This window comes from Oncorhynchus mykiss, chromosome 22 (assembly GCF_013265735.2).
Source record: "Oncorhynchus mykiss isolate Arlee chromosome 22, USDA_OmykA_1.1, whole genome shotgun sequence".
Classification (NCBI taxonomy): Eukaryota; Metazoa; Chordata; class Actinopteri; order Salmoniformes; family Salmonidae; genus Oncorhynchus; species Oncorhynchus mykiss.
The window spans coordinates 51,210,484-51,237,206 of NC_048586.1; the positions used below are offsets into that span (position 1 = coordinate 51,210,484).

Sequence of the window (26,723 nt, forward strand, 5' to 3'; positions counted from 1 at the left end):
GTACCGGTACCCCCTGTATATAGCCTCCACATTGACTCTGTACCGGTACCCCCTGTATATAGCCTCCACATTGACTCTGTACTGGTACTCCCTGTATATAGCCTCCACACTGACTCTGTACCAGTAACCCCTGTATATAGCCTCCACATTGACTCTGTACCGGTACTCCCTGTATATAGCCTCCACATTGACTCTGTACCGGTACCCCCTGTATATAGCCTCCACATTGACTCTGTACCGGTACTCCCTGTATATAGCCTCCACATTGACTCTGTACCAGTACCCCCTGTATATAGCCTCCACATTGACTCGGTACCGGTACCCCCTGTATATAGTCTCCACATTGATTCTGTACCGGTACCCCCTGTATATAGCCTCCACACTGACTCTGTACCGGTACTCCCTGTATATAGCCTCCACATTGACTCTGTACTGGTACCCCCTGTATATAGCCTCCACATTGACTCTGTACCAGTACCCCCTGTATATAGCCTCCACATTGACTCTGTACTGGTACCCCCTGTATATAGCCTCCACATTGACTCTGTACCGGTACCCCCTGTATATAGCCTCCACATTGACTCTGTACCGGTACCCCCTGTATATAGCCTCCACACTGACTCTGTACCGGTACCCCCTGTATATAGCCTCCACATTGACTCTGTACCGGTACCCCCTGTATATAGCCTCCACATTGACTCTGTACCGGTACCCCCTGTATATAGCCTCCACACTGACTCTGTACCGGTACCCCCTGTATATAGCCTCCACATTGACTCTGTACTGGTACCCCCTGTATATAGCCTCCACATTGACTCTGTACCAGTACCCCCTGTATATAGCCTCCACATTGACTCTGTACTGGTACCCCCTGTATATGGCCTCCACATTGACTCTGTACTGGTACTCCCTGTATATAGCCTCCACACTGACTCTGTACCAGTAACCCCTGTATATAGCCTCCACATTGACTCTGTACCGGTACCCCCTGTATATAGCCTCCACACTGACTCTGTACCGGTACCCCCTGTATATAGCCTCCACATTGACTCTGTACCAGTACCCCCTGTATATAGCCTCCACATTGACTCTGTACCGGTACCCCCTGTATATAGCCTCCACACTGACTCTGTACCGGTACCCCCTGTATATAGCCTCCACATTGACTCTGTACCAGTACCCCCTGTATATAGCCTCCACATTGACTCTGTACCGGTACCCCCTGTATATAGCCTCCACACTGACTCTGTACCAGTAACCCCTGTATATAGCCTCCACATTGACTCTGTACTGGTACTCCCTGTATATAGCCTCCACATTGACTCTGTACCAGTAACCCCTGTATATAGCCTCCACATTGATTCTGTACTGGTACCCCCTGTATATAGCCTCCACATTGACTCGGTACCGGTACCCCCTGTATATAGCCTCCACATTGACTCTGTACCGGTACCCCCTGTATATAGCCTCCACATTGACACTGTACCGGTACCCCCTGTATATAGCCTCCACATTGACTCTGTACTGGTACTCCCTGTATATAGCCTCCACACTGACTCTGTACCAGTAACCCCTGTATATAGCCTCCACATTGACTCTGTACCGGTACCCCCTGTATATAGCCTCCACATTGACTCTGTACCGGTACCCCCTGTATATAGCCTCCACATTGACTCTGTACTGGTACTCCCTGTATATAGCCTCCACACTGACTCTGTACCAGTAACCCCTGTATATAGCCTCCACATTGACTCTGTACCGGTACTCCCTGTATATAGCCTCCACATTGACTCTGTACCGGTACCCCCTGTATATAGCCTCCACACTGACTCTGTACCGGTACCCCCTGTATATAGCCTCCACATTGACTCTGTACCAGTACCCCCTGTATATAGCCTCCACATTGACTCTGTACCGGTACCCCCTGTATATAGCCTCCACATTGACTCTGTACCGGTACCCCCTGTATATAGCCTCCACATTGACTCTGTACCGGTACTCCCTGTATATAGCCTCCACATTGACTCTGTACCGGTACCCCCTGTATATAGCCTCCACACTGACTCTGTACCGGTACCCCCTGTATATAGCCTCCACATTGACTCTGTACTGGTACCCCCTGTATATAGCCTCCACATTGACTCTGTACCAGTACCCCCTGTATATAGCCTCCACATTGACTCTGTACTGGTACCCCCTGTATATGGCCTCCACATTGACTCTGTACTGGTACCCCCTGTATATAGCCTCCACATTGACTCGGTACCAGTACCCCCTGTATATAGCCTCCACATTGACTCTGTACCGGTACCCCCTGTATATAGCCTCCACATTGACTCGGTACCAGTACCCCCTGTATATAGCCTCCACATTGACTCGGTACCGGTACCCCCTGTATATAGCCTCCACATTGACTCTGTACTGGTACTCCCTGTATATAGCCTCCACACTGACTCTGTACCAGTAACCCCTGTATATAGCCTCCACATTGACTCTGTACCGGTACCCCCTGTATATAGCCTCCACACTGACTCTGTACCGGTACCCCCTGTATATAGCCTCCACATTGACTCTGTACCAGTACCCCCTGTATATAGCCTCCACATTGACTCTGTACCGGTACCCCCTGTATATAGCCTCCACACTGACTCTGTACCGGTACCCCCTGTATATAGCCTCCACATTGACTCTGTACCAGTACCCCCTGTATATAGCCTCCACATTGACTCTGTACCGGTACCCCCTGTATATAGCCTCCACACTGACTCTGTACCAGTAACCCCTGTATATAGCCTCCACATTGACTCTGTACTGGTACTCCCTGTATATAGCCTCCACATTGACTCTGTACCAGTAACCCCTGTATATAGCCTCCACATTGATTCTGTACTGGTACCCCCTGTATATAGCCTCCACATTGACTCGGTACCGGTACCCCCTGTATATAGCCTCCACATTGACTCTGTACCGGTACCCCCTGTATATAGCCTCCACATTGACACTGTACCGGTACCCCCTGTATATAGCCTCCACATTGACTCTGTACTGGTACTCCCTGTATATAGCCTCCACACTGACTCTGTACCAGTAACCCCTGTATATAGCCTCCACATTGACTCTGTACCGGTACCCCCTGTATATAGCCTCCACATTGACTCTGTACCGGTACCCCCTGTATATAGCCTCCACATTGACTCTGTACTGGTACTCCCTGTATATAGCCTCCACACTGACTCTGTACCAGTAACCCCTGTATATAGCCTCCACATTGACTCTGTACCGGTACTCCCTGTATATAGCCTCCACATTGACTCTGTACCGGTACCCCCTGTATATAGCCTCCACACTGACTCTGTACCGGTACCCCCTGTATATAGCCTCCACATTGACTCTGTACCGGTACCCCCTGTATATAGCCTCCACATTGTACCGGTACTCCCTGTATATAGCCTCCACACTGACTCTGTACCGGTACACCCTGTATATAGCCTCCACATTGACTCTGTACCGGTACCCCCTGTATATAGCCTCCACATTGACTCTGTACCGGTACTCCCTGTATATAGCCTCCACATTGACTCTGTACCGGTACTCCCTGTATATAGCCTCCACATTGACTCTGTACCGGTACCCCCTGTATATAGCCTCCACACTGACTCTGTACCAGTAACCCCTGTATATAGCCTCCACATTGACTCTGTACTGGTACTCCCTGTATATAGCCTCCACATTGACTCTGTACCAGTAACCCCTGTATATAGCCTCCACATTGATTCTGTACTGGTACCCCCTGTATATAGCCTCCACATTGACTCGGTACCGGTACCCCCTGTATATAGCCTCCACATTGACTCTGTACCGGTACCCCCTGTATATAGCCTCCACATTGACACTGTACCGGTACCCCCTGTATATAGCCTCCACATTGACTCTGTACTGGTACTCCCTGTATATAGCCTCCACACTGACTCTGTACCAGTAACCCCTGTATATAGCCTCCACATTGACTCTGTACCGGTACCCCCTGTATATAGCCTCCACATTGACTCTGTACCGGTACCCCCTGTATATAGCCTCCACATTGACTCTGTACTGGTACTCCCTGTATATAGCCTCCACACTGACTCTGTACCAGTAACCCCTGTATATAGCCTCCACATTGACTCTGTACCGGTACCCCCTGTATATAGCCTCCACATTGACTCTGTACTGGTACCCCCTGTATATAGCCTCCACATTGACTCTGTACCGGTACCCCCTGTATATAGCCTCCACATTGACTCTGTACCAGTACCCCCTGTATATAGCCTCCACATTGACTCTGTACCGGTACCCCCTGTATATAGCCTCCACATTGACTCTGTACCGGTACCCCCTGTATATAGCCTCCACATTGACTCTGTACCAGTACCCCCTGTATATAGCCTCCACATTGACTCTGTACTGGTACTCCCTGTATATAGCCTCCACATTGACTCTGTACCGGTACACCCTGTATATAGCCTCCACATTGACTCTGTACCGGTACCCCCTGTATATAGCCTCCACATTGACTCTGTACCAGTAACCCCTGTATATAGCCTCCACATTGACTCTGTACCGGTACCCCCTGTATATAGCCTCCACATTGACTCTGTTCCGGTACCCCCTGTATATAGCCTCCACATTGACTCTGTACCGGTACCCCCTGTATATAGCCTCCACATTGACTCTGTACCAGTACCCCCTGTATATAGCCTCCACATTGACTCTGTACCGTAACACCCTGTATATAGCCTCCACATTGACTCTGTACCGTAACCCCCTGTATATAGTCTCCACATTGACTCTGTACCGGTACCCCCTGTATATAGTCTCCACATTGACTCTGTACCGTAATACCCTGTATATAGCCTCCACATTGACTCTGTACCGTAATACCCTGTATATAGTCTCCACATTGACTCTGTACCGGTACCCCCTGTATATAGCCTCCACATTAACTCTGTACCGGTACCCCCTGTATATAGCCTCCACATTGACTCTGTACCGTAATACCCTGTATATAGACTCATTATTGATACTGTATTGTGTTACTTTTTATTATGTTTTACTTTAGTTTATTTGGTAAATATTTAACTCTTCTTGAACTGCATTGTTGGTTAAGGGCTTGTAAGTCAGCATTTCACTGTTAGGTCTACACCTGTTCTATTCGGCACATGTGACTAATAAAGTTAGATTTGATTTGATTACGGCTACTAAACATGTTGGGGTCTCCCTGTATTGCCTGTGTTACAGTACCAGGTCATAGCTAGCCTGTGTTACAGTACCAGGTCATAGCTAGCCTGTGTTACAGTACCAGGTCATAGCTAGCCTGTGTTAATGTACCAGGTCATAGCTAGCCTGTGTTACAGTACCAGGTCATAGCTAGCCTGTGTTACAGTACCAGGTCATAGCTAGCCTGTGTTAATGTACCAGGTCATAGCTAGCCTGTGTTACAGTACCAGGTCATAGCTAGCCTGTGTTACAGTACCAGGTCATAACTAGCCTGTGTTACAGTACCAGGTCATAGCTAGCCTGTGTTAATGTACCGGGTCATAGCTAGCCTGTGTTAATGTACCGGGTCATAGCTAGCCTGTGTTACAGTACCAGGTCATAGCTAGCCTGTGTTAATGTACCGGGTCATAGCTAGCCTGTGTTAATGTACCGGGTCATAGCTAGCCTGTGTTACAGTACCAGGTCATAGCTAGCCTGTGTTACAGTACCAGGTCATAGCTAGCCTGTGTTACAGTACCAGGTCATAGCTAGCCTGTGTTACAGTACCAGGTCATAGCTTTATTTATGTAATATTTCTTAATATTTCTTAAGGACAATGGATCAGATCCTCTGTTTGGACCACCACCCAGGACAATGGATCAGATCCTCTGTATGGACCACCACCCAGGACAATTTATCAGATCCTCTGTTTGGACCACCACCCAGGACAATGGATCAGATCCTCTGTTTGGACCACCACCCAGGACAATGGATCAGATCCTCTGTATGGACCACCACCCAGGACAATTTATCAGATCCTCTGTTTGGACCACCACCCAGGACAATGGATCAGATCCTCTGTATGGACCACCACCCAGGACAATGGATCAGATCCTCTGTTTGGACCATCACCCAGGACAATGGATCAGATCCTCTGTTTGGACCACCACCGAGGACAATGAATCCGATCCTCTGTTTTGACCACCACCCAGGACAATGGATAATATCCTCTGTATGGACCACCACCCAGGACAATGGATCAGATCCTCTGTTTGGACCACCACCCAGGACAATGGATCAGATCCTCTGTTTGGACCACCACCCAGGACAATGGATCATATCCTCTGTATGGACCACCACTCAGGACAATGGATCAGATCCTCTGTTTGGACCAGCACCCAGGACAATGGATCAGATCCTCTGTTTAGACCACCACCCAGGACAATGGATCAGATCCTCTGTTTGGACCACCACCCAGGACAATGGATCAGATCCTCTGTATGGATCACCACCCAGGACAATGGATCAGATCCTCTGTTTGGACCACCACCCAGGACAATGGATCGTATCGCAGTAGACGACCCAAAACAACAGCGCTGCAGAAGGGGAAGACGGAGCGGTCTTCTGGTCAGGCTCCGTAGGCGGGCACATCGGCCACCACTCCCGAGGATACTACTCGCCAATGTCCAGTCTCTTGACAACAAGGTAGACGAACTCCGAGCAAGGGTTGTCTTCCAGAGAGACATCAGAGATTGTAACATGCTCTGTTTCACGGAAACATGGCTCACTCAGGATACGTTATCAGAGTGAGTACAGCCAACCGGTTTCTTCACACATCGCGCCGACAGAAACAAACATCTCTCTGGTAAGAAGAAGGGCGGGGGTGTATGCCTTATGATTAACAAGTTGTGGTGTGATCATAACAACATACAGGAACTCAAGTCCTTTTGTTCACCTGACCTAGACTTCCTTACAATCTAATGCCGACCGTATTATCTACCAAGAGAATTCTCTTCGATTATAATCACAGCTGTGTATATCCCCCCCAAGCAGACACATCGACAGCCCTGAAAGAACTTCATTGGACTCCATGTAAACTGGAAACCAGATATCCTGAGGGTGCATTTATTGTAGCTGGGGATTTTAACAAAGCTATTCTGAAAACAAGGCTCCCTAAATTTTTCTGCATATCGAATGCGTGACCCGGGCTGGCAAAACTCTGGATCATTGTTACTCTAACTTCCGCGACGCATACAGAGCCATCCCCCGCCCTCCTTTCGGTGAATCTAACCATGACTCCATTTTGTTGCTCCCAGCCTAAAGACAGAAACTAAAACAGGAAACGCCCATGCTCAGGTCTGTTCAACGCTGGTCCGACCAATCTGATTCCACGCTTCAAGATTGCTTCGATCACGTGGACTGGGATATGTTCCAGATAGCGTCTAACAACAACATTGATGGGATACACTGATTTGGTGAGTGAGTTAATTAGCAAGTGCATCGGTGATGTTGTACCCACGGTGACTATTAAAACCTTCCCCAACCAGAAACAGTGGATTGATGGCAGCATTCACGCAAAACTGAAAGCGCGAACCACTGCTTTTAATCATGGCAAGGAAACATGACCGAATACAAACAGTGTAGCTATTCCCTCAGCTAGGCAATCAAACAAGCTAAGCGTCAGTATAGAGACAAAGTAGAATCGCAATTCAATGGCTCAGACATGAGAGGTACAGTGGGGAGAACAAGTATTTGATACACTGCCGATTTTGCAGGTTTCCCTACTTACAAAGCATGTAGAGGTCTGTAATTTTTATCATAGGTACACTTCAACTGTGAGAGACGGAATCTAAAACAAAAATCCAGAAAATCACATTGTATGATTTCAAATAATTAATTTGCATGACAGACAGTGTGGTGAAGAAGGCGCAAGAGGCTGTCACCAAAAAACACTCACAAACTTTTACAGATGCACAATCGAAAGCATCCTGTCGGGCTGTATCACCACCTGGTATGTTAACTGCTCCGCCCACAACTGTAAGGCTCTCCAGAGGGTAGTGAGGTCTGCACAACGCATCACCGGGGGCAAACTACCTTCCCTCCAGGACACCTACACCACCCGATGTCACAGGAAGGCATAAAAGATAATCAAGGACAACAACCACCCGAGCCACTGCCTGTTCACCCCGCTATCATCCTTCCAGAAGGCGAAGTCAGTACAGGTGGATCAAAGCTGACACGGTTCCGGTACCGCCTCGTTATTGTTTGTAATTTTCTTGTGTTATTTTTTTATTCGATTTTTTTTAAACTTAAGTTTATTTAGTAAAGATTTTCTTAACTCCATTTCTTGAACTGCATTGTTGGTTAAGGGTTTGTAAGTAAGCGTTTCACGGTAAGGTCTACTACACCTGTTGTATTCAGTGCATGTGACAAATAACATTTGATTCTAAAATTTGGTTTTGACATAAGTCACAACAGTCACAATAAAAGGACACTAAAATGTGCAGTTTTATCACACAACACAATTCCACAGGTGTCTCAAGTTGAGGAAGCTGATTGTCCACCAGAGCTGTTACCAAATAATTTAATGTCAATGTCTCTACAATAAACAGCCACCAATGTCGTACAGAATTTGGCAGTATGTCAAACCGGTCTCACAACCACAGACCAGGTGTGACCACGCCAGTCCAGGACCTCCTCAACCACAGACCAGGTGTGACCAGGATCTCCTCAACCACAGACCAGGTGTGACCACGCCAGCCCAGGACCTCCTCAACCACAGACCAGGTGTGACCAGGACCTCCTCAACCACAGACCAGGTGTGACCACGTCAGCCCAGGACCTCCTCAACCACAGACCAGGTGTAACCACGCCAGCCCAGGACCTCCTCGACCACAGACCAGGTGTGACCACGCCAGCCCAGGACCTCCTCAACCACAGACCAGGTGTAACCACGCCAGCCCAGGACCTCCTCGACCACAGACCAGGTGTAACCACGCCAGCCCAGGACCTCCACATCCGGGTTCTTCACCTGTGAGATCGTCTGTAACCAGCCACCCGGACAGCTGATTAAACTGTGGGTTTGTCTGAGACCAGCCACCCGGACAGCTGATTAAACTGTGGGTTTGTCTGAGACCAGCCACCCGGACAGCTGATGAAACTGTGGGTTTGTCTGAGACCAGCCAACCGGACAGCTGATGAAACTGTGGGTTTGTCTGAGACCAGCCAACCAGAAGGCTGATGAAACTGTGGGTTTGTCTGAGACCAGCCACCCGGACAGCTGATTAAACTGTGGGTTTGTCTGAGACCAGCCACCCAGACAGCTGATTAAACTGTGGGTTTGTCTGAGACCAGCCACCCGGACAGCTGATGAAACTGTGGGTTTGTCTGAGACCAGCCAACCGGACAGCTGATGAAACTGTGGGTTTGTCTGAGACCAGCCACCCGGACAGCTGATTAAACTGTGGGTTTGTCTGAGACCAGCCACCCAGACAGCTGATTAAACTGTGGGTTTGTCTGAGACCAGCCACCCGGACAACTGATGAAACTGTGGGTTTGTCTGAGACCAGCCACCCAGACAACTGATTAAACTGTGGGTTTGTCTGAGACCAGCCACCCGGACAGCTGATTAAACTGTGGGTTTGTGAACTTCTGCACAAACTGTCAGAAACCGTCTCAGGGAGGCTCATCTGCGTGCTCGTCGTCCTCACCAGGCTCTTGACCTGACTGCAGATCGGCGTCATAACAGACGTCAGTGAGCATATGCTCACCTTTGAAGGCCACTGGAGAAATGTGCTCTTCACAGATGAATCCCTGTTTCAACTGTACCGGGCAGATGGTTTGCTGATGTCACCAGTGTGAACAGAGTGTCCCATGGTGATGGTGGGGTTCTGTACACAATCCCTGGAAGCTGAAAATGTCCCAGTTCTTCCATGGCCTGCATACTCACCAGACATGTCACCCATTGAGCATGTTTGGAATGCTCTGGATCTACCTGTACGACAGCGTGTTCCAGATTCAATATCTAGCAACTTCACACAGTCATTGAAGAGGATTGAGACAACATTCTAAAATCAATCAACACCTGATGAATCAACAGCCTGATCAATCAACAGCCTAATCAACTCTATGTGAAGGAGATGTGTCACGCCGCATGAGGTAAATGGTGTTCACACCAGATACGGATTGTTTTACCTTTTCTTTTCAAAGTGTCTGTGACCAACAGATGGATATCTGTATTTCCAGTCATTTGAAATCCATAGATTAGGACCTAATGAATTCATAAATGTATTTCAATTGACTGATGTTCTTATGAACTGTGAAATCAAATCAAACGTTATTGGTCACATACACATATTTAACAGATGTGATTGGTCCATACACATATTTAACAGATGTTATTGGTCCATACACATATTTAACAGATGTGATTGCGGGTGTAGCTAAATGCTTGTGTTCCAAGCTCCAACAGTGTAGTAGTATCTAGCAATTCACAACAATAAACACAAATCTGAAAGTAAAATAATGTAATTAAGAAATATATAAATATCAGATCCGGCACTCCTTTCCCTATAGTCCACGATCAGCTCCTTTGTCTTGCTCACGTTGAGGGAGTTGTCCTGGCACCACACTGCCAGGTCTCTGACCTCCTCCCTATAGGCTGGCACCACACTGCCAGGTCTCTGACCTCCTCCCTATAGGCTCACACCACACTGCCAGGTCTCTGACCTCCTCCCTATAGGCTGACGTGGGGGAAATTATTCAGAGCAACACTCAGCTGTGGCGGATGCGACTACGTAGGGGAACGACACATCAGAGAGAGAGCGATAGAAAAAAAGGAAAGAAAGGAAGAAGAGAGACTGAGGTAGAGAGAGACAGAGAGTGAAGGAGAGGTAGAGAGGAGGGGAAGTAGAGGTGGAAGGGTGGACTAAGGTAGAGAGAGACAGAGAGTGAAGGAGAGGTAGAGAGGAGGGGAAGTAGAGAGGGAAGGGTGAACTGAGGTAGAGAGAGACAGAGAGTGAAGGAGAGGTAGAGAGGAGGGGAAGTAGAGAGGGAAGGGTGAACTGAGGTAGAGAGAGACAGAGAGTGAAGGAGAGGTAGAGAGGAGGGGAAGTAGAGAGGGAAGGGTGAACTGAGGTAGAGAGAGACAGAGAGTGAAGGAGAGGTAGAGAGGAGGGGAAGTAGAGAGGGAAGGGTGAACTGAGGTAGAGAGAGACAGAGAGTGAAGGAGAGGTAGAGAGGAGGGGAAGTAGAGAGGGAAGGGTGAACTGAGGTAGAGAGAGACAGAGAGTGAAGGAGAGGTAGAGAGGAGGGGAAGTAGAGAGGGAAGGGTGAACTGAGGTAGAGAGAGACAGAGAGTGAAGGAGAGGTAGAGAGGAGGGGAAGTAGAGAGGGAAGGGTGGACTGAGGTAGAGAGAGACAGAGAGTGAAGGAGAGGTAGAGAGGAGGGGAAGTAGAGAGGGAAGGGTGGACTGAGATAGAGAGAGACAGAGAGTGAAGGAGAGGTAGAGAGGAGGGGAAGTAGAGAGGGAAGGGTGGACTGAGGTAGAGAGAGACAGAGAGTGAAGGAGAGGTAGAGAGGAGGGGAAGTAGAGAGGGAAGGGTGGACTGAGGTAGAGAGAGACAGAGAGTGAAGGAGAGGTAGAGAGGAGGGGAAGTAGAGAGGGAAGGGTGGACTGAGATAGAGAGATGTGCGGCGTGTTCTTTTCTCACCTGAAGAGCTGTTGTGTGAGGAGCCAGACAGGTCCAGGGAGCAGGGTCTCTCAGGTCGTCTGGGTTTGGGCTGTCTGAGGGCCGCTGGGGCTGAGGTTGAGAATGGGACTGGGGTTGGGGCTGAGAATGGGACTGGGACTGGGGTTGAGACTGGGACTGAGACTGGGACTGGGGTTGGGGCTGAGAATGGGACTGGGGTTGAGACTGGGACTGAGACTGGGGCTGGGGTTGAGACTGGGACTGGGGTTGAGACTGGGACTGAGACTGGGACTGGGGCTGGGGTTGAGACTGGGACTGGGGTTGGGACTGGGACTGAGACTGGGACTGGGGTTGAGACTGGGACTGGGGCTGGGACTGGGACTGGGACTGAGACTGGGGCTGGGGTTGAGACTGGGGCTGGGGTTGAGACTGGGGCTGGGGTTGAGACTGGGACTGGGGTTGAGACTGGGGTTGAGACTGGGACTGGGTTTGAGACTGGGACTGGGGTTGAGACTGGGTTTGGGGTTGAGACTGGGATTGGGGTTGAGACTGGGTCTGGGACTGGGGATAGGACTGGGACTGGGGTTGAGACTGGGGTTGAGACTGGGACTGGGGTTGAGGCTGGGGTTGAGACTGGGACTGGGGTTGAGGCTGGTAGTTGGGCAGTGAGAGGGGCAGTGATAGGTACGGAGATGGGTTTGGGTACAGAGACAGGTCTAGGTATGGGGACAAAGGTGAGGGGTTCAGGCTGTCCCTCTACAGATGGACATGTGATCACCAGACGGTTGTTGTTGTTGTTAGTGTTGGTGCGGCCCGCCAGGTGATTGGTTGGTCTCTGGTCACATGCGGTGGGCTGCTCTCTCCTTAGCAGTGGTTCATGTTCATCAGGACTGGAGTTGATGTTGAGTCTACTGTCCTCTCCGCTGAGCTGGGTCTGTAACAAGGGTGTCGCTCCGCCCAACTCCCCCTGAGGGCCCGCCGGATTGGTAGTCCCGTAAGGAGCCCCACCTCCAGTTGAAGAGGCCACGCCTCCGTTCAGGTAACCGTTGACGACCACGACGCTTACGCCGCTCCGCACCCCGTTTCCTACGGCCGTTGGCCCGTTGTTGGTAACGTTAACAAGGCGTGGCTCTGCCGCTGGGGCGACCGTGTTCATCTTGGCCACGCCCGTCTCTACCTGCTTCAGGTTGGACCGGTGTTTCCCAGACTTCAGCCTGGAGGAACCAGAGCCCTCCTTGGCCTTGGTGTTGAGTGGTAGGCTGGTGGGCCGCTTGGGGAGGTTCTGCTGTTTGGGCAGGGGGAACATAGTAGCTGGAGGGTCCCCCATCCCACTGGCCCCGGACCCAGACCCTCCCTGGGCCCCAGGCCCGACCCCAGTCACCTCCGCAGCCAGCTTGATGAGGGGATAGAGCAGGGAGGAAGACTTACAGCTGAGGGGGTCTGGAGCAGAAAACTGTTTCTGGCTGTGCTCCATAAGGTTCTCATCAGAAGACTCCTTCAGGTTCTTGTCAACCTCTTTAGGGTCCAGCTTGGTGGTCTCCAAGTCCTCCTGGGTCAGCTGCAGACACACCGGCACCACCAGCCCCAGCACAGTGCCACCTAGTGGGCCAGATGAGTCCTCCCCTTGACCCGACTCAGAGATGGTGGTCATGACCGTGTTGGGTGTGGAGAGGCTGGCGCCGCTGCTCTCCGGGCTGGGCAGACGGGCCTGAGCCTGCTGACGCTCGGCGTTGATGGAGTTTCGGTTCTTCTCTGGGCCTGCGGGTACACTGCTAGTTCCACCCAGGACGCCGACGGAGGAGGTACCCGATACAGAGGTGTCCCCCCCAGGAAGGTTCTTCACCGTGTGGCCCTCGTGGTCCTCGATGTAGGAGGAGGAGGAGTAGTCTGGGTAGGGGCTGACTTTAGGACCCCTGCGGCTGTGGGACAGGTTCCTGTAGGGGAAGCAGATAGAAATAAAACTGATGTCATGTAAACCTGCAGCGTAACAGACCAAACCTTACACGACAGGGGCAAGCAGATCGTCTTTTCAAAAACATGACCTTCACCCATATTTAATAGGAAAAAAGAGACGTGACTCAACTTACTTGCCGAATAACTCAAGGTGGTGTGTTCTGATACTAAGATGTAATTGTCACAGACAGCGGAAAGGTGAAATGTGTGGTTTTAAAGGGTCAGACAATAGTATGAAACCAAAGTAAAGCAAATTAGGGTTAAGTGCCTTGCTTAAGGGCACGTCGACAGATTGTTCACCTTAGTCGGTAACCTTTCGGTTACTGGCTCAACGGCTACCCTGCTGGTTACTGGTCCAACACTCTGACCACTAGGTCACCCTGCTGGTTACTGGTCCAACACTCTAACCACTAGGCTACCCTGCTGGTTACTGGTTCAACACTCTAACCACTAGGCTACCCTTCTGGTTACTGGTACAACACTCTAACCACTAGGCTACCTGCTGGTTACTGGTCCAACACTCTAACCACTAACCACTAGACTACCTGGACCCACTATATCAACACACCTGGACCCGCTATATCTACACACATGGACCCACTATATCAACACACCTTGACCCACTATATCAACACACCTGGACCCGCTATATCAACACTCGAGGACCCGCTATATCAACACACCTGGACCCACTATATCAACACACCTGGACCCACTATATCAACACACCTGGACCCACTATATCAACACACCTGGACCCGCTGTATCAACACACCTGGACCCGCTATATCAACACACCTGGACCCACTATATCAACACACCTGGACCCGCTATGTCAACACACCAGGACCCGCTATATCAACACACCTGGACCCGCTATATCAACACACCTGGACCCACTATATCAACACACCTGGACCCACTATATCAACACACCTGGACCCGCTATATCAACACTCGAGGACCCGCTATATCAACACACCTGGACCCACTATATCAACACACCTGGACCCGCTATATCAACACTCGAGGACCCGCTATATCAACACACCTGGACCCGCTATATCAACACACCTGGACCCACTATATCAACACACCTGGACCCACTATATCAACACACCTGGACCCGCTATATCAACACTCGAGGACCCGCTATATCAACACACCTGGACCCGCTATATCAACACACCTGGACCCACTATATCAACACACCTGGACCCACTATATCAACACACCTGGACCCGCTATGTCAACACACCAGGACCCGCTATATCAACACACCAGGACCCGCTATATCAACACACCTGGACCCACTATATCAACACACCTGGACCCGCTATATCAAATCAAATCAAATCAAATTTTATTTGTCACATACACATGGTTAGCAGATGTTAATGCGAGTGTAGCGAAATGCTTGTGCTTCTAGTTCCGACAATGCAGTAATAACCAACAAGTAATCTAACTAACAATTCCAAAACTACTGTCTTGTACACAGTGTGAGGGGATAAAGAATATGTACATAAGGATATATGAATGAGTGATGGTACAGAGCAGCATAGGCAAGATACAGTAGATGGTATCGAGTACAGTATATACATATGAGATGAGTATGTAAACAAAGTGGCATAGTTAAAGTGGCTAGTGATACATGTATTACATAAGGATACAGTCGATGATATAGAGTACAGTATATACGTATGCATATGAGATGAATAATGTAGGGTAAGTAACATTATATAAGGTAGTATTGTTTAAAGTGGCTAGTGATATATTTACATCATTTCCCATCAATTCCCATTATTAAAGTGGCTGGAGTTGAGTCAGTGTCAGTGTGTTGGCAGCAGCCACTCAATGTTAGTGGTGGCTGTTTAACAGTCTGATGGCCTTGAGATAGAAGCTGTTTTTCAGTCTCTCGGTTCCAGCTTTGATGCACCTGTACTGACCTCGCCTTCTGGATGATAGCGGGGTGAACAGGCAGTGGCTTGGGTGGTTGATGTCCTTGATGATCTTTATGGCCTTCCTGTGACATCAGGTGGTGTAGGTGTCCTGGAGGGCAGGTAGTTTGCCCCCGGTGATGCGTTGTGCAGACCTCACTACCCTCTGGAGAGCCTTACGGTTGAGGGCGGAGCAGTTGCCGTACCAGGCGGTGATACAGCCCGCCAGGATGCTCTCGATTGTGCATCTGTAGAAGTTTGTGAGTGCTTTTGGTGACAAGCCGAATTTCTTCAGCCTCCTGAGGTTGAAGAGGCGCTGCTGCGCCTTCTTCACAATGCTGTCTGTGTGAGTGGACCAATTCAGTTTGTCTGTGATGTGTATGCCGAGGAACTTAAAACTTGCTACCCTCTCCACTACTGTTCCATCGATGTGGATAGGGGGGTGTTCCCTCTGCTGTTTCCTGAAGTCCACAATCATCTCCTTAGTTTTGTTGACGTTGAGTGTGAGGTTATTTTCCTGACACCACACTCCGAGGGCCCTCACCTCCTCCCTGTAGGCCGTCTCGTCGTTGTTGGTAATCAAGCCTACCACTGTTGTGTCGTCCGCAAACTTGATGATTGAGTTGGAGGCGTGCGTGGCCACGCAGTCGTGGGTGAACAGGGAGTACAGGAGAGGGCTCAGAACGCACCCTTGTGGGGCCCCAGTGTTGAGGATCAGCGGGGAGGAGATGTTGTTGCCTACCCTCACCACCTGGGGGCGGCCCGTCAGGAAGTCCAGTACCCAGTTGCACAGGGCGGGGTCGAGACCCAGGGTCTCGAGCTTGATGACGAGCTTGGAGGGTACTATGGTGTTGAATGCCGAGCTGTAGTCAATGAACAGCATTCTCACATAGGTATTCCTCTTGTCCAGATGGGTTAGGGCAGTGTGCAGTGTGGTTGAGATTGCATCGTCTGTGGACCTATTTGGGCGGTAAGCAAATTGGAGTGGGTCTAGGGTGTCAGGTAGGGTGGAGGTGATATGGTCCTTGACTAGTCTCTCAAAGCACTTCATGATGACGGAAGTGAGTGCTACGGGGCGGTAGTCGTTTAGCTCAGTTACCTTAGCTTTCTTGGGAACAGGACCAATGGTGGCCCTCTTGAAGCATGTGGGAACAGCAGACTGGTATAGGGATTGATTGAATATGTCCGTAAACACACCGGCCATATATCAACACACCTGGACCCGCTATATCAACACACCTGGACCCGCTATATCAACACACCTGGACCCACTATATCAACACACCTGGACCCGCTATGTCAACACACCAGGACCCGCTATATCAACACACCTGGACCCGCTATATCAACACACCTGGACCCACTATATCAACACACCTGGACCCGCTATATCAACACACCAGGACCCGCTATAACAACACACCAGGACCCGCTATATCAACACACCTGGACCCACTATATCAACACTCCTGGAACCACTATATCAACACACCTGGACCCGCTATATCAACACACCAGGACCCGCTATATCAACACACCTGGACCCACTATATCAACACACCTGGACCCGCTATATCAACACACCAGGACCCACTATATCAACACACCTGGACCCACTATATCAACACACCTGGACCCGCTATATCAACACACCAGTACCCTGCTGGTTACTGGTCCAACACTATAACCACTAGGCTACCCTGCTGGTTACTGGTCCAACACTCTAACCACTAGGCTACCCTGCTGGTTACTGGTCCAACACTCTAACCACTAGGCTACCCTGCTGGTTACTGGTCCAACACTCTAACCACTAGGCTACCCTGCTGGTTACTGGTCCAACACTCTAACCACTAGGCTACCCTGCTGGTTACTGGTCCAACACTCTAACCACTAGTCTACCTGCTGGTTACTGACCCAACGCTCTGACCACTAGTCTACCTGCTGGTTACTGACCCAACGCTCTGACCACTAGTCTACCTGCTGGTTACTGACCCAACGCTCTGACCACTAGTCTACCTGCTGGTTACTGGTCCAACATTCTAACCACTAAACTACCTGCTGGTTACTGAACCAACACTCTAACCACTAGGGTACCTGCTGGTTACTGGTCCAACACTCTAACAACTGGTGTGTTGATATAGTGGGTCCTGGTGTGTTGATATAGTGGGTCCTGGTGTGTTGATATAGTGGTTCCAGGAGTGTTGATATAGCGGGTCCAGGTGTGTTGATATAGTGGGTCCTGGTGTGTTGATATAGCGGGTCCTGGTGTGTTGATATAGTGGGTCCTGGTGTGTTGATATAGCAGATCCAGGTGTGTTGATATAGCGGGTCCTGGTGTGTTGATATAGTGGTTCCAGGAGTGTTGATATAGCGGGTCCAGGTGTGTTGATATAGTGGGTCCTGGTGTGTTGATATAGCGGGTCCTGGTGTGTTGATATAGTGGGTCCTGGTGTGTTGATATAGCGGGTCCTGGTGTGTTGATATAGCAGATCCAGGTGTGTTGATATAGCGGGTCCTGGTGTGTTGATATAGCGGGTCCAGGTGTGTTGATATAGTGGGTCCAGGTGTGTTGATATAGTGGGTCCTGGTGTGTTGATATAGCGGGTCCAGGTGTGTTGATATAGCGGGTCCTGGTGTGTTGATATAGCGGGTCCAGGTGTGTTGATATACTGGTTCCAGGTGTGTTGATATAGTGGGTCCTGGTGTGTTGATATAGCGGGTCCTGGTGTGTTGATATAGTGGGTCCTGGTGTGTTGATATAGCAGATCCAGGTGTGTTGATATAGCGGGTCCTGGTGTGTTGATATAGCGGGTCCAGGTGTGTTGATATAGTGGGTCCAGGTGTGTTGATATAGTGGGTCCTGGTGTGTTGATATAGCGGGTCCAGGTGTGTTGATATAGCGGGTCCAGGAGTATTGATATAGTGGGTCCAGGTGTGTTGATATAGCGGGTCCTGTTGTGTTGATATAGCGGGTCCAGGTGTGTTGATATACTGGTTCCAGGAGTGTTGATATAGTGGGTCCAGGTGTGTTGATATAGTGGGTCCAGGTGTGTTGATATACTGGTTCCAGGAGTGTTGATATAGTGGGTCCAGGTGTGTTGATATAGCGGGTCCTGGTGTGTTGATATAGCGGGTCCTGGTGTGTTGACATAGCGGGTCCAGGTGAGTTGATATAGTGGGTCCAGGTGTGTTGATATAGCGGGTCCAGGTGTGTTGATATAGCGGGTCCTGGTGTGTTGACATAGCGGGTCCAGGTGTGTTGACATAGCGGGTCCAGGTGTGTTGATATAGTGGGTCCAGGTGTGTTGATATAGCGGGTCCAGGTGTGTTGATATAGCGGGTCCAGTTGTGTTGATATAGTGGGTCCAGGTGTGTTGATATAGCGGGTCCAGGTGTGTTGATATAGCGGGTCCTGGTGTGTTGATATAGCGGGTCCTGGTGTGTTGACATAGCGGGTCCAGGTGTGTTGATATAGTGGGTCCAGGTGTGTTGATATAGTGGGTCCAGGTGTGTTGATATAGCGTGTCCAGGTGTGTTGATATAGTGCCGTGCGCAGCGACCAGCTGACTATACACTATTATCAACTGGGTGGTTCGAACCCTGAATGCTGATTGGCTGACAGCCATGGTGTACCCGTATACCACGGGTATTACAAAAATATATATTTTCACTGGTCTAATTACGGTGGTAACCAGATTATAACAGCAATAAGGCACCTCAGGTGACTATGATGAATGGCCAATATACCACGGCTAAGGGCTGTATTCAGGCACTCCGCGTTGCGTCGTGCTTTAGAACAGCCCTTAGCTGTGGTGTATACCACACCTCCTGGCCTTATTGCTTCCTTATAAAATGGGTTGATTGGATCCTGGATGCTGGTTGGTTGAACACCTTTTATCCCCAAGCCATAAGACATTGAACTAGGTAACCAAATAGCATTGACCCTTTTTTGAGCCATCATATACACTGCTGCTACTGTTTATTATCTATCCTGTTTCCTCGCCACTTTACCCCTACCTACATGTACAAATGTACCTCAATTACCTCGTACCCCTGCACATAGACTCAGTACTGGTACCTGTGTATATAACCATGTTATTACCTCGTACCTGCACATAGACTCAGTACTGGTACCTGTGTATATAACCATGTTATTACCTCGTACCTGCACATAGACTCAGTACTGGTACTCCACCGTATATAGCCATGTTATTACCTCGTACCCCTGCACATAGACTCAGTACTGGTACCTGTGTATATAGCCATGTTATTACCTCGTACCTGCACATAGACTCAGTACTGGTACCTGTGTATATAACCATGTTATTACCTCGTACCTGCACATAGACTCAGTACTGGTACTCCACCGTATATAGCCATGTTATTACCTCGTACCCCTGCACATTGACTCAGTACTGGTACCTGTGTATATAACCATGTTATTACCTCGTACCTGCACATAGACTCAGTACTGGTACTCCACCGTATATAGCCATGTTATTACCTCGTACCCCTGCACATTGACTCAGTACTGGTACCTGTGTATATAACCATGTTATTACCTCGTACCCCTGCACATTGACTCAGTACTGGTACCTGTGTATATAGCCAAGTTATTACCTCATACCCCTGCACATTGACTCAGTACTGGTACCTGTGTATATAGCCATGTTATTACCTCATACCCCTGCACATAGACTCAGTACTGGTACCTGTGTATATAACCATGTTATTACCTCGTACCCCTGCACATTGACTCAGTACTGGTACCTGTGTATATAGCCAAGTTATTACCTCATACCCCTGCACATTGACTCAGTACTGGTACCTGTGTATATAGCCATGTTATTACCTCATACCCCTGCACATAGACTCAGTACTGGTACCTGTGTATATAACCATGTTATTACCTCGTACCCCTGCACATTGACTCAGTACTGGTACTCACTGTATATAGCCAATATATCGTTACTCAGTACTGGTACCCTGTGTATATAGCCAATATATTGTTACTCAGTACTGGTACCCTGTGTATATAGCCTGGTACCCTGTGTATATAGCCAATATATTGTTACTCAGTACTGGTACCCTGTGTATATAGCCTGGTACCCTGTGTATATAGCCAAGATATCGTTACTCAGTACTGGTACCCTGTGTATATAGCCTGGTACCCTGTGTATATAGCCAAGATATCTTTACTCAGTACTGGTACCCTGTGTATATAGCCTGGTACCCTGTGTAAATAGCCAAGCTATCGTTACTCAGTACTGGTAGCCTGTGTATATAGCCAAGATATCGTTACTCAGTACTGGTACCCTGTGTATATATAGCCTGGTACCCTGTGTATATAGCCAAGCTATCGTTACTCAGTACTGGTACCCTGTGTATATAGCCTGGTACCCTGTGTATATAGCCTGGTACCCTGTGTATATAGCCAAGATATCGTTACTCAGTACTGGTACCCTGTGTATATAGCCTGGTACCCTGTGTATATAGCCAAGATATCGTTACTCAGTACTGGTACCCTGTGTATATACCCTGCTGGTTACTGGTGTGTGTGTGTGTTCACCTCTCGTTCTGCAGTGTGGTGGTCATAGGGTTAACCGTGGTCCTGTGTGTGTGAGTGTGTGTGTGTGTGTGTTCACCTCTCGTTCTGCAGTGTGGTGGTCATAGGGTTAACCGTGGTCCTGTGTGTGTGTGTTCACCTCTTGTTCTGCAGTGTGGTGGTCATAGGGTTAACCGTGGTCCTGTGTGTGTGTGTGTGTGTGTGTGTGTGTGTGTGTGTGTGTGTGTGTGTGTGTGTGTGTGTGTGTGTGTGTGTGTGTGTGTGTTCACCTCTCGTTCTGCAGTGTGGTGGTCATAGGGTTAACCGTGGTCCTGTGTGTGTGTGTGTGTGTGTGTTCACCTCTCGTTCTGCAGTGTGGTGGTCATAGGGTTAACCGTGGTCCTGTGTGTGTGTGTTCACCTCTTGTTCTGCAGTGTGGTGGTCATAGGGTTAACCGTGGTCCTGTGTGTGTGTGTGTGTGTGTGTGTGTGTGTGTGTGTGTGTGTGTGTGTGTGTGTTCACCTCTCGTTCTGCAGTGTGGTGGTCATAGGGTTAACCGTGGGGCTGACAGACTTGGTCCTGTCCCAGATCAGCAGTAGTTCAGCCATGCGCTCCTCTGAACACTGAGCGGTCAGCCTGGCCTCAGCATCCTGGTCCCAGCAGTCCTCCATGGTCTCCTTCAGGGACCGCACCGCCTGAGGGAAGGTTACAGAGGATAACACATACCATACCACACACACCACAGGTCTCACCAGAATGCACCGCCTGGGGGAAGACAGTATCATTACAATTAAAAGAGACAGAGTTAAATGTCTCCAAGACGACTTCAGAAGGATGGACCAGGTGATCAACATTGGAAAAGGAGGTGGACACTGTGGACCAGGTGAGGAGGTGGACACTGTGGACCAGGTGAGGAGGTGGACACTGTGGACCAGGTGAGGAGGTGGACACTGTGGACCAGGTGAGGAGGTGGATACTGTGGACCAGGTGAGGAGGTGGACACTGTGGACCAGGTGAGGAGGTGGACACTGCGGACCAGGTGAGGAGGTGGACACTGTGGACCAGGTGAGGAGGTGGACACTGTGGACCAGGTGAGGAGGTGGACACTGTGGACCAGGTGAGGAGGTGGACACTGTGGACCAGGTGAGGAGGTGGATACTGTGGACCAGGTGAGGAGGTGGACACTGTGGACCAGGTGAGGAGGTGGACACTGTGGACCAGGTGAGGAGGTGGACACTGTGGACCAGGTGAGGAGGTGGACACTGTGGACCAGGTGAGGAGGTGGACACTGTGGACCAGGTGAGGAGGTGGACACTGTGGACCAGGTGAGGAGGTGGACACTGTGGACCAGGTGAGGAGGTGGATACTGTGGACCAGGTGAGGAGGTGGACACTGTGGACCAGGTGAGGAGGTGGACACTGTGGACCAGGTGAGGAGGTGGACACTGTGGACCAGGTGAGGAGGTGGACACTGTGGACCAGGTGAGGAGGTGGATACTGTGGACCAGGTGAGGAGGTGGACACTGTGGACCAGGTGAGGAGGTGGACACTGTGGACCAGGTGAGGAGGTGGACACTGTGGACCAGGTGAGGAGGTGGACACTGTGGACCAGGTGAGGAGGTGGACACTGTGGACCAGGTGAGGAGGTGGATACTGTGGACCAGGTGAGGAGTTGGACACTGAGGACCAGGTGAGGAGGTGGACACTGTGGACCAGGTGAGGAGGTGGACACTGCGGACCAGGTGAGGAGGTGGACACTGTGGACCAGTATAACTATACAGTGAGGAGGTGGACACTGTGGACCAGGTGAGGAGGTGGACACTCAGGACCAGGTGAGGAGGTGGACACTGCGGACCAGGTGAGGAGATGGACACTGCGGACCAGGTGAGCAGGTGGACATTTCGGAATAGGTGAGGAGATGGACACTGCGGACCAGGTGAGGAGGTGGACATTTCGGACCAGGTGAGGAGATGGACACTGCGGACTAGGTGAGGAGGTGGACACTGTGGACCAGGTGAGCCGGTGGACATTTCGGACCAGGTGAGGAGATGGACACTGTGGACCAGGTGAAGAGGTGGACATTTCGGACCAGGTGAGGAGATGGACACTGCGGACCAGTATAAATATATTGGTACCATCTTTGACACCCTGAAGTTTGAGCAAAACAAAACAAGTTATTTATTCCTCAGGAAACTGAACTCAGTCAGTGTCCACAAACACCTTCGGTGTGCTGCTTCACATCCCTCTCTGTCAAGAACAGGAAGTGACCTCCAATTCACTGTGAACAACTGCTGTGAGACCTTCCCTATGACCATCTGGGGTACCGTAGGTCTCTCAGACGACCTGGCCTCGTTCTCTGAGCTGCAGGCCAGGAGGAAAAGCCCATCACATCCTGGGGGACAGCACACATATGTCCTCAACCCACAGTTCCAAATCCGCACCCTTGGATGCCGACCTGCGCTGTCAAGTGCCCTACCAATAGGAGCGGAGCCTCGTTTGAGCTCGAGGCCATCCACCTGGATAACAGGACCATTAAGAAAAACCTAGGGACGATTCTAGAGATAGTTGTTATTAATGGGAGGGGTAAACTGTCTGTCTGTCTGTCTGTCTGTCTGTCTGTCTGTCTGTCTGTCGATGTGTGTGTGTGTGTGTGTGTGTGTGTGTCCTGTCTGAAGCACCTTGTCAGACGTCAACAAACTGCCTCTCAGGGATGAATGAAGTAGTATTGTATAGTGTGTTTCTCTAGTTACCCAGAGTCAGATGAACTCATTACCCAACTCATGTCTCTGTGTGCAGTATGAAGGACCATGTGTTAGTTTTTTTTACATTAAATACATCCTGAAATAGTGACTTTAAAATGATTTGAGCTTTTTAATGGAGATTCTGACCAAATCATTTTCCAAGTTCTTCAGAGCAGATAAGGCAATACTTTCAGTAAACTGTGTCTGTCTCTCGTGACATTGTGTTGTGTACTTTCCTTGATCGTGCGGTGTGTGTGTTTCTTATCTAAGTGTTTACATCTCTGTCCAAGCCACAGTAGAACCGGCACAATGGATTGTAGTCTTTGTATTTAACTAGGCTGAATATTTGCTTAATGAAAACAACAACTCCCTTCAGCCCAGCGTCCAATATACTCAGTGGTGTAAAGTACTTAAGTACAAATACTTTAAAGTAGTACTTAAGTAGTTTTTTTGGGGGGTATCTGTACTTTAGTATTTATATTTGACAACTTTTTACTCCATACATTTTCCCTGACAATCAAAAGTACTTGTTACATGTTGAGTGCGTAGCAGGACAGGAGAATGGTGAAATTGGCACACTTATCAACAGAACACGTGGTCATCCCCACTGCCTCTGGTGGACTCACTAAACACAAATGTATCTTTTGTAAATTATGTCTGAGTGTTGGAGTGTTCCCCTGGCTATCTGTAAATTATGTCTGAGTGTTCCCCTGACTATCTGTAAATAATGTCTGAGTGTTGGAGTGTCCCCCTGGCTATCTGTAAATAATGTCTGAGTGTTCCCCTGGCTATCTGTAAATAACGTCTGAGTGTTCCCCTGGCTATCTGTAAATAATGTCTGAGTGTTGGAGTGTTCCCCTGGCTATCTGTAAATAACGTCTGAGTTTTCCCCTGGATATCTGTAAATAATGTCTGAGTGTTGGAGTGTTCCCCTGGCTATCTGTAAATAACGTCTGAGTGTTCCCCTGGATATCTGTAAATAATGTCTGAGTGTTGGAGTGTTCCCCTGGCTATCTGTAAATGATGTCTGAGTGTTCCCCTGGCTATCTGTAAATAATGTCTGAGTGTTCCCCTGGCTATCTGTAAATGGTGTCTGAGTGTTCCCCTGGCTATCTGTAAATAATGTCTGAGTGTTCCCCTGGCTATCTGTAAATGGTGTCTGAGTGTTGGAGTGTTCCCCTGGCTATCTGTAAATGGTGTCTGAGTGTTCCCCTGGCTATCTGTAAATTATGTCTGAGTGTTGGAGTGTTCCCCTGGCTATCTGTAAATGGTGTCTGAGTGTTCCCCTGGCTATCTGTAAATAATGTCTGAGTGTTCCCCTGGCTATCTGTAAATGGTGTCTGAGTGTTCCCCTGGCTATCTGTAAATAATGTCTGAGTGTTCCCCTGGCTATCTGTAAATAATGTCTGAGTGTTCCCCTGGCTATCTGTAAATGGTGTCTGAGTGTTGGAGTGTTCCCCTGGCTATCTGTAAATGGTGTCTGAGTGTTCCCCTTGTTATCTGTAAATTATGTCTGAGTGTTGGAGTGTTCCCCTGGCTATCTGTAAATGGTGTCTGAGTGTTGGAGTGTTCCCCTGGCTATCTGTAAATGGTGTCTGAGTGTTCCCCTGGCTATCTGTAAATGGTGTCTGAGTGTTCCCCTGGCTATCTGTAAATTATGTCTGAGTGTTGGAGTGTTCCCCTGGCTATCTGTAAATTATGTCTGAGTGTTGGAGTGTTCCCCTGGCTATCTGTAAATGACATCTGAGTGTTCCCCTAGCTATCTGTAAATAATGTCTGAGTGTTGGAGTGTTCCCCTGGCTATCTGTAAATAATGTCTGAGTGTTCCCCTGGCTATCTGTAAAGAATGTCTGAGTGTTCCCCTGGCTATCTGTAAATTATGTCTGAGTGTTGGAGTGTTCCCCTGGCTATCTGTAAATGATGTCTGAGTGTTCCCCTGGCTATCTGTAAATAATGCCTGAGTGTTGGAGTGTTCCCCTGGCTATCTGTAAATTATGTCTGAGTGTTCCCCTGGCTATCTGTAAATAATGTCTGAGTGTTGGAGTGTTCCCCTGGCTATCTGTAAATAATGTCTGAGTGTTCCCCTGGCTATCTGTAAAGAATGTCTGAGTGTTCCCCTGGCTATCTGTAAATGATGTCTGAGTGTTCCCCTGGCTATCTGTAAATAATGTCTGAGTGTTGGAGTGTTCCCCTGGCTATCTGTAAATGATGTCTGAGTGTTACCCTGGCTATCTGTAAATAATGTCTGAGTGTTGGAGTGTTCCCCTGGCTATCTGTAAATGATGTCTGAGTGTTCCCCTGACTATCTGTAAATAATGTCTGAGTGTTCCCCTGGCTATCTGTAAATGATGTCTGAGTGTTCCCCTGGCTATCTGTAAATAATGTCTGAGTGTTCCCCTGGCTATCTGTAAATGATGTCTGAGTGTTCCCCTGGCTATCTGTAAATAATGTCTGAGTGTTGGACTGTTCCCCTGGCTATCTGTAAATCATGTCTGAGTGTTGGAGTGTCCCCCTGGCTATCTGTAAATAACGTCTGAGTGTTCCCCTGGCTATCTGTAAATGATGTCTGAGTGTTCCCCTGGCTATCTGTAAATGATGTCTGAGTGTTCCCCTGGCTATCTGTAAATAATGTCTGAGTGTTGGAGTGTTCCCCTGGCTATCTGTAAATAATGTCTGAGTGTTGGAGTGTTCCCCTGGCTATCTGTAAATAATGTCTGAGTGTTCCCTGGCTATCTGTAAATAATGTCTGAGTGTTGGAGTGTTCCCCTGGCTATCTGTAAATGATGTCTGAGTGTTCCCCTGGCTATCTGTAAATGATGTCTGAGTGTTCCCCTGGCTATCT

General features: G+C 49.2%; 1 protein-coding gene across 1 annotated transcript in view; it reads right to left on the reverse strand.

Annotated features, from left to right (window-relative positions):
• bmpr2b (bone morphogenetic protein receptor, type II b (serine/threonine kinase)) overlaps window positions 1-26,723 on the reverse strand; it is a 179,336-nt gene that overhangs the window by 12,881 nt on the left and 139,732 nt on the right. Inside the window, exons 10-12 of the mRNA XM_036959091.1 lie at window positions 21,664-21,836; window positions 12,217-13,640; window positions 11,728-11,919 (exon numbers count right to left, since the gene is read on the reverse strand). Of these exons, the coding sequence (XP_036814986.1) occupies window positions 11,728-11,919; window positions 12,217-13,640; window positions 21,664-21,836 (1,789 nt within the window). The remainder of the gene's footprint in view (window positions 1-11,727; window positions 11,920-12,216; window positions 13,641-21,663; window positions 21,837-26,723) is intronic.